The 8,562-nt window shown below is 46.6% G+C and overlaps 1 protein-coding gene across 4 annotated transcripts in view; it reads right to left on the reverse strand.

Annotated features, from left to right (window-relative positions):
- Positions 1-8,562, reverse strand: part of Disc1 (DISC1 scaffold protein) — a 208,513-nt gene that overhangs the window by 95,928 nt on the left and 104,023 nt on the right. For 3 of the 4 annotated variants that reach the window (XM_028767737.1, XM_028767738.1, XM_028767741.1), the window contains one exon: positions 6,009-6,197. The exons of the other annotated variant lie outside the window; for it this stretch is intronic. In XM_028767737.1, the coding sequence (XP_028623570.1) occupies positions 6,009-6,197 (189 nt within the window). The remainder of the gene's footprint in view (positions 1-6,008; positions 6,198-8,562) is intronic. 4 annotated transcript variants of the gene reach the window in all.

Raw genomic sequence — 8,562 nt, forward strand, 5'->3', positions numbered from 1 at the left:
CATAGTAACCTTTGCTACAGTTCTGGCACATAGTAACCTTTGCTACAGTTCTTACACATAGTAACCTTTGCTACAGTTCCTACACATAGTAACCTTTACTACAGTTCCTACACATAGTAACCTTTGCTACAATTCCTACACATAGTAACCTTTGCTACAGTTCTTACACATAGTAACCTTTGCTACAATTCCTACACATAGTAACCTTTGCTACAGTTTCTACACATAGTAACCTTTACTACAGTTCCTACACATAGTAACCTTTGCTACAGTTCTGGCACATAGTAACCTTTGCTACAATTCCTACACATAGTAACTTTGCTACAGTTTCTACACATAGTAACTTTGCTACAATTCCTACACATAGTAACCTTTACTACAATTCCTACACATAGTAACTTTGCTACAGTTTCTACATATAGTAACCTTTACTACAGTTCCTACACATAGTAACCTTTGCTACAGTTTCTATACATAGTAACCTTTGCTACAGTTCCTACACATAGTAACCTTTGCTACAGTTCCTACACATAGTAACCTTTGCTACAGTTCTGGCACATAGTAACTTTTGCTACAGTTTCTATACATAGTAACCTTTGCTACAGTTCCAGCACATAGTAACCCAAACCAAGCCCAGCAGTGAGCTGTTCTCTGAGAAACTTGCAGCTCCACTAGAATGTTCTCAGCAGTGTGAGTGTGTGAATGTGACCACGCACCTCTGCAGGTCCCGAAGCCCAGGCCATCTGAAGTGTGGTTGCCAAGAGCAATCTGCCAAACTGAAAATCTAGCAGATGCATAAGGGACACCCTACAGCACAGAGCTGAGGTCCTCCTTTAAATGAAGTGGCTGTCACAGAACTGTGCACTGCAGTTTGGTATGCGATAGACCAAAACCGTCATGCATTCTCATGGGGGTAACTGATGAACACGGAAGCAGAGAAGACAAAGCAAGGATACACAGAACCAGGGAATTCACAGCAAGGGGACAGGGAACACACAACTAGGGAACATGGCAGTAAGAAACACAGAATCATAGTCCCCAGGGCAGTTGTAGACTGAGTAGAGGACCACTAGGTCTCAAAGCAACACCACCAGAGGGCAGGAGGGGTGGTACCCTGCATCATGCCCCCTTCTTGCCCTGGCCTGACTGCAGTGTGTGACATGAGGACTTGCGGTGACTCAGATGGGTGCGGGCAGCAGCGAAGACTACGGGTGAATGGATTGCATGGAGGCCGGGAGCTGACTGGGTGACTTGAAAATGAAGAAAGTCATACAGACTTTGTTTATCTCAATCACTTTCAGGCTCACCTAGTTTTGCCTGTGTAGACTTTGAGAGGTCCTTATCTTTCTATCCTTACTTGCTCTTGTATTCCTGGATACATGGTCTCTGACTCTGTGTTCCTGGCTCCCTGCTGTCTAGCTTTGTGTTCCCTGGGCTGACGGTCCACAGGCTTCTGCTTAACTAAGTCCCTTCTAGGACTGCAGTGATAGAAATCAGGAGGGACAACATACTAGCAGTGACTGGACAGTTGTCCACTGATGGTTTGGGGTTGACCACAAGGACAAGATCTCCATTTAGTTCATATTTCCCAGAAATATGAAATCCTACCCTTTGGCCTTCTCCCTGGAAACTGCTTGATTCTCAGCAGGGAGTCCTGAAGGCTCACCAGCTGTAAACCCAGATCTACCCAGGCGGCCTGCTGAACTAGAGAAATGCATTACCATGCTAATGATGTCCTATTTAAATTCTAGCATGATTACTCTGTGATGAAATCTCTTCCCTCCACGTTGGTTTCTTTATATCTGAGTTCTAGTATGAAACCAACAGTGTTAATAAAGTACAATACAGATTATCAAGTCATATACAGGAGATGGAGAAACAGCTGTATAAATCTTAAGGGTTTTTTTTTTAAAGAAAAAAAAAAACAACTAAAGTCAGTTACTGATTTTTTTTTTTCCACCTAACTTTCCCTTATTTAAAAAAATTGCCGGTGGTGGTGGCGCACGCCTTTAATCCCAGCACTTGGGAGACAGAGGCAGGCGGATTTCTGAGTTCGAGGCCAGCCTGGTCTACAGAGTGAGTGAGTTCCAGGACAGCCAGGACTATACAGAGAAACCCTGTCTCGAAAAAACAAAAAAAAACAAAAAATATTAAAATGCACATAAAATAAAGGCTGCTGGCTCAGGGGACATGGAGGCCACTTTTTCATTTTGTTCCCCTCTACTAAGCATTCCTCAGAATTCAAGTATGTGACTTGAAGTCTCCAAACTAAAATCTTTCTTCCTCTCCTCTTCACAGGAGTGTGTTACCATAACAGAAGCCTATGGATTCAAAGGCAGCAGCCATGTCTGTTGCCCTTTGTCCTTGAGACTATTGTGTTTCTGCCCCTTTTCCCATTACCCCAGTCTGAACATCCAACTCAGGGCTGAGGCAACTCGGCTCGCAGAGTGCTTGCCGGTATTCAATTCCAGGACAGCACAAACTAGGTATTAGGAACTGCACGACCCTAATATCTATCAGCCCTGAGGAGGTGGATGCAGAAAGATCAAGAGTTCAAGATCACCCTCAACTACACAATGGGTTCAAGACCAGCCTTAACCACAAGAGACCTTGCCTCAAAGATAAAGCAAAGCAATATCTATCCAAAGGGGACCACTTCATCATCATCAGGAAAGTCCCCATTGTCACTGTTCTCAAGGAGATCCGAGGTCTGCACCCACAGTCTAAACCAAGGAAGAAGGAACAAACACTTTACATCACTCTCCTAACCCCCGGAAGTGAACATAGTCTTGTGGCCCAAGGCCACCATGCTGGGTCCTGGGATACCCTAGTAAGACTTAGAGGCAGCAGTTCAGTTCTTAGTGAATGCACCAGCTGGCCAGGAACAAAAGGCACAAGGATGTCTCCATGGTGAGACAAGCCAGTCCATCTCTGATAGCTTCCTACCAGCAAGAGCCCTCTATATGAACAACATTGCCGATTGGTCCTTAGATGAGAAAAGTTTTCCTTCTTCTACAGAAAGAGAATCCTAGAGTATCAAGGGGCACTCGGCTGCCCAGGGTAAGGACAGCTCCCATCACCCCTGCAGCTGAGTGCCATCCAGTACCAAGGTCAAGTTCAGAACAACAATGACAACAGGAAGTCACGTGTAGATCCCTACAGGAAGCTGTAAAGGGATAGCCCTGTTCTGTCTTTTGCCTCCTGACTGGGTCTGCGTCATCTAAAAAAGCTGTTCAGAAGAACAAGCGAGCTCACATCCCCAAGCTTCCGAGCTGCTCGTCCATCCCAACACAGCTTTCTCCGACCATTGTTAAAAATCACATTTTAAAAAATGTTTTACATTGGGGTATAGATATAGCTTAGTAGTAGGCACAACGTCCTGAGTTCAATCCCCAGAGCCCACATAAGAAGCTGGGTGAGATGAGGCATACTCGTAATCCCAGGCCTGTGGAGACAGAGGCAGGAGGAGTCCTAGAGCTTTCTGGTCAGCCAGTCTAACCAAATTGGCAAGTTAGAGGAGACTTAAAACAAAACAAAGTCAAAGGTACCTGAGAAACGGCACCCAAGGTTGGCCTCTGACCCCCACTCATGTGTGCATGCATACCTAAACACAAGCACACAGACAAACAATGCTATATATTGCTCATTTCTTAGTTTTACCTTAAGATATTTTATCTATGGGCTGCATAGATGGCAGCAATTAAATACATGTACTGCTCTTACAAAAGACCTGAATTCAGTTCTCAGTACCCACATTTGGTGGTTTGCAAGTGCCTGGAACTTCAGTTCCAGAGGATCCAATGTCCTCTTCTGGCTTCTGGGGGCTCTGCGTTCTGTATGTGTCTAACCCTCTCCCCAGAATCGTTCACTCGATTGTTGGTCTTTTATTGTGTTTGTTTGTTTGTTTGTTTGTTTGTTTTAATTATAAGACCTAAGAAACAGGTATTTGGCTTCAGATTGAAAAGATTACGGAGCATCACGCCCACACAGACCCAGCTCCATCTTCCCTGCTTGCTTGAGCTACATTTGACTTTGGACACAGAGTCCCTTCTGACTTGCTGTCTCCCAAGATCCAGAAGCAGCTGAGTCCAGACTATGGCCCGGTTTTATTGCATTACAATGGGTGAAAGCTTCAATTCACACAGGAATTTGTTTTCTTTTAGTTTCAATTACATGAATACACATACGTCTCTGTATGCGTGTACATGTGAGCGCAGTACCTATAGACGTCAGCAGAGGGCGTCACGCCATGAGACCCGAGGAGCAAGCATGGGTCCTCTGCAAGAGTGCTTGCTTCTCACCATTAAACAACCCCCCGGGCCCCCAGAAATACATTTTTTTTAAAAAATGTCTTTGTTACCCGCTTTCTCACCAACACATAGATTGTTTATTTGAGTGATCCAAAGCCACACCTTCTCAGCCTCGAGCACATGCAAGTAAACACACAGGGAGAGGGTGGCTGACCCAGCATAATGCTATCAGGAACGAAGCACAAAGATCCCCACCAGGAGCCATCTGCAGCTCAGCCGTCTCCTGTAACATTCTCCAGTTGCCCTTGTTTATGTTTTATTCATCGTCTTGAAAGTGTTTAGTGAAGTAACAATGATGAGATTCACAAACACTGCACAGCGCTTTTTTTTTTTTTAAAGAAAGATATTAATGGCTTTAAGAGCTCACTCGCCATTCAAATGAAAATATCGTTGGGTTAGATTCGCTCAAATCTGTTTACGTCTCTTTTATTCTTCGATATAATCCATTCCCCCGTTTTGTGTAAAAACCGAGTGGTAACACTGTGAAATATTTCAGTTTTTCTTAGTCATAGACTTTTTAAAATAATAAAATAATAATAAAAATCAACCGCAAATGTCTGTTGGAGCTCTACCCTGCTCCGGTCTGTCACGAGCCAGCCTGCAGGGCCTGGGACCCTGGAGCTCCCTCTGTACTGTGCTTATAGTCGTTCCGCACACAGCCTTGGTCTGCGTGCGTATGGAAAAAAAAGAAAAACTAAAAGGTCTGGCCTCTAAGAGAGAAACGGATGGGTGAGGTGGCTCGATGGGCAGAGACCTGTGCAAGCTCGACCCTTTGCTCTCTCTGATCCCTCTCTCCCTCTCTTCCCTTCCCCCTCATCCCCCCCCCCCACCTCCACGTGTTCCTAGACTCTCCTATTCCCTACTCCCTACCCCTGTCCTTCTCTGTCCCCTCTTTCTCTGCCTCTATTCCCTGCTCAACCCTCCTTCCCATGCCCCCAAATAAACTCTATTCCATACTAAAAGAGGGATGGAGAGGATGGCTCAGTGGTTAAGAACACTGGCTGCTCTTACAGAGAACCTTCTGTTTCTAACACCCACATGGTAGCTGTAACACCAGCTCTGGGGCATCTGGCGCCCTCTTCTGGCCTCCACAGGTACTACACTAACATCCACAAACCCCCTCTCCCCCCACCCCATACATGATTTAAAATAAAAATTAAATATTTTAAAAAGAAAATCAAAAGAGTTAAGATAAATAATGCTCAGCTCTGAGCTGTTGAGCCAGCCGAGGCTTCATTGGCAAGAGACGCCATGACCACTGACCATGTGATTCAAACAGGGAGGGAACAACCGTTCTCTCACACCGTCCAGGAGAACTTTAAAACCTGGCCTGTTCATTACACAGTGGCAAGCCCACCTCTGACAGCTGGAAGTATGGTTCCTTGTTTGGACTTTGAACCTGGAAAACTGGACCAAGGAGGAACGTCCAGCTCAGGATGTGTCCCCGGGGGGTGGGGGTGGGGGGAGCAAACTACATAGCCCACTGTGTCCATCAGCAAATGCAGAACAGAAAAGGTCAGAGAAAGGCAAAGTAAAAGCTAGTAGGTGACCCCACCCCATTATCCAAAACTCATGCCAACAATGTTCCCATGAACTGTCTGTGTGCTCTGTGACTCTGTCACAGTAAGGTGATCTAGCCACAGGATCCAATGATGTCAGTACTACCTTGGCCCGAGGCTTTGGCTGAGGGCTACTCACTGTGGGCGGCTTCCTGGAGTACCAGGTCCTGCCTGCACCTGAGGTAATCCTCTTTGACGCTGCCCAGTCTTCTGACATTCCGGGAACTGAGTGTCAACAGCCTGTCCAGGAGTGTCTCTAGCCCTTCCCGCTCTGACGACAAGGCCCAAACCTCCTCCGTGAGCTCCTTGGCTGTAGAGAAGCAGCTTCCTGTGGCACAGTGGGGGTGAGAGGAGGAGAGGTTTCGCGTGTGTGCTTTTAAGTAACAATTGTATTCTTTGAAAGTTTCATACATTTATATAATGCATATTGATCGTATGCGCCCACTGCTATATCCGTTGATCTCCCTCTAGTACCTACGCCATGTCTTCCTCCCAACTTCATGTCTTTTTTATTATTAATGACCCCTGATTAGTGCCGTCCATATGCACATGGGTGTGGAGGCCATCTATCAGGGCATGAGCAACTTGCCAGCAGCCATGTCCCCAAGGGAGGATGGTTCTCCCTCCTTCATCTATCAGAATCTCCTCCAGCAAGGAGGAGTCTTTTCAGTGCCTCCCCACGCATGCTGGTGTTTTCTGTAAATGAACTCTGAGATCCTTGAGTGTGCACACTGGAGACAACTGTATCCTGCTGCAACATGAAGGGGTTGGGAATTCCTAGAAGGGATGCCACTGGGAGTTTAGGGCCTCTGAAAATGATACAGAGATGTCCATCAGGACCAGGGAAAGACCCAGGTATCACTCCACCCAGTACCCAAATGTCCAAGGACGGACACAGCAAACATGGTAGAAAGGCACTGGCCTTGTGATTACACTGCAGATAAATTAAGCCCTCCCCCTTATCAAAATTCTAAACATATTTGATGGCTAATCTTAACACAGCTGGGAAGGGGGAAACCTCAACTGAGGCGTTTACTCCAGCAGGTCAGCCTGTAGGTATGCCAGTGGGAATTTTTCTTGATTGTTAATTGTTGCAGGTCGGCCCAGCCCACTCCTGGTGGTATCATCCCTGGACAGGTCAGTTGTACTGAGCCAATAAGACAGGTAGCTGAACACCACCCTGAAAACAAGGCAGTAAGAAGCAGTCCTGTGTGGTCCCTGCTTCAATTCCTGCCTCCAGGTTCCTGCTGGAGCTCATGCCCTGGCTTCCTTTAGTAACTGTCTGTGACCCTTCCTCCCCCAGTGTCCTTATTTCAGCTGCAGAGACCTAACTAAGACAACATGAGAATAAATGGGCGCGTTTGGCATAAACGTGTTGTGAAATACAATCGTAATAACACCTGAATTGCAGGTGCCTGCGGGAACCACAGGCGGCTGGGGCCAATAAGAAACAAAAGCCATAAAGCCCCGAATAAAATATACCAAAATCAGAGAGTATCGAGGTACAAGAATCGCTCATGTGTCTAAGCAGCAGCGGCGGGCCACGGTGAGACAATTTCTCTGAAATACAGTTTACAACATATCTTAGGACGAAAAAGTATGTAGGGGTGAGTTTAAAGGACCCTAGGCAGAACTGGAAACTGCTTCTGAAAACCCCACTGAGAGGAAATAAGACTTAAATAATTGTGGAGATAAACTATAAATGTCCACTGGAAAACTCGGCACTCCTAGGGTTTCAATTTGCCCCAGATTGATGCATAGATTTAATACAATTCCCATCAAAATTTTATGAGGCCTTTTGGTAGAAGTGAGTGGGCACATCCTAAAATGTAAAAGAAAATGCGAAAACAGAGACAAGCCAGAGCCATCAAACAGTCTGCACGTAAGACCCCCCGGCTATTGGTCCATAAATCAAGACGGAATGCATCTGAAAGCAGTAGGCATGTTGTCAGACGGACTGCAACACAAGTCCAGAAAGTGGGCGTGTCCCCCAAGAGCCAACTGAGTGCAAAACAATCAGCAAGGGAAAGGAAATCAGCTCAACAGATGCTACCAAAGCAGCTGGTTATCTATGAAGGGGCAATGGGAAGCCCAACGCATACCCAGGACCACACACAAATCACGTCAGGGGTCAAGAAAGCCCAACGGACTGGCTCCGGAACAGACAAGCTCTGCAGAGGACAGAGCAGGACAATCAAAGAAAACCCTGATAAATGGGCTTCATCCGGTGACGAGCTTCTTTCAGCTCATCCAAAGAGGACAGGCAGGGAAGCTGGACACGGGGCACCTGTGATTCCAGCACTTGGAAGGCAGAGGCAGGAAGATCGGGAGTTCAAGGCCAGCTTTGTCTACACAGCAAGTTTTCGGCCCGTGTAGACGACATACGATTGACAAAAGTAAAGAAAATTTAAAAAGACAAAATGAGAATAAAGGGGAGGGGTGGGCCAGGGAAAGCAAAGGAAGAGGGAGAGGGAGAGGGGAGGGAGGAGGGGAGGGGGAGAAGAAAGAGGAGGGGAGGGATAGAGGGGAGAGGAGTAGGGGAGAAGAGTAGGGGAGAGGGGAGAAGATAGGGGAAAGGGGAGAAGATTGAGGAAAGGGGAGAGGAAGGGAGGAGGAAAGAGGGAGGGAGAGGGAAGAGAAAAGGGAAGGGGGAAGGAAGAGAGGAAAAGGGACAGGGGAGGGAGAGGGGAGGA

The sequence above is a fragment of the Grammomys surdaster genome, unplaced genomic scaffold (genome assembly GCF_004785775.1).
Source record: "Grammomys surdaster isolate TR1022 unplaced genomic scaffold, NIH_TR_1.0 181, whole genome shotgun sequence".
Lineage (NCBI taxonomy): Eukaryota > Metazoa > Chordata > Mammalia > Rodentia > Muridae > Grammomys > Grammomys surdaster.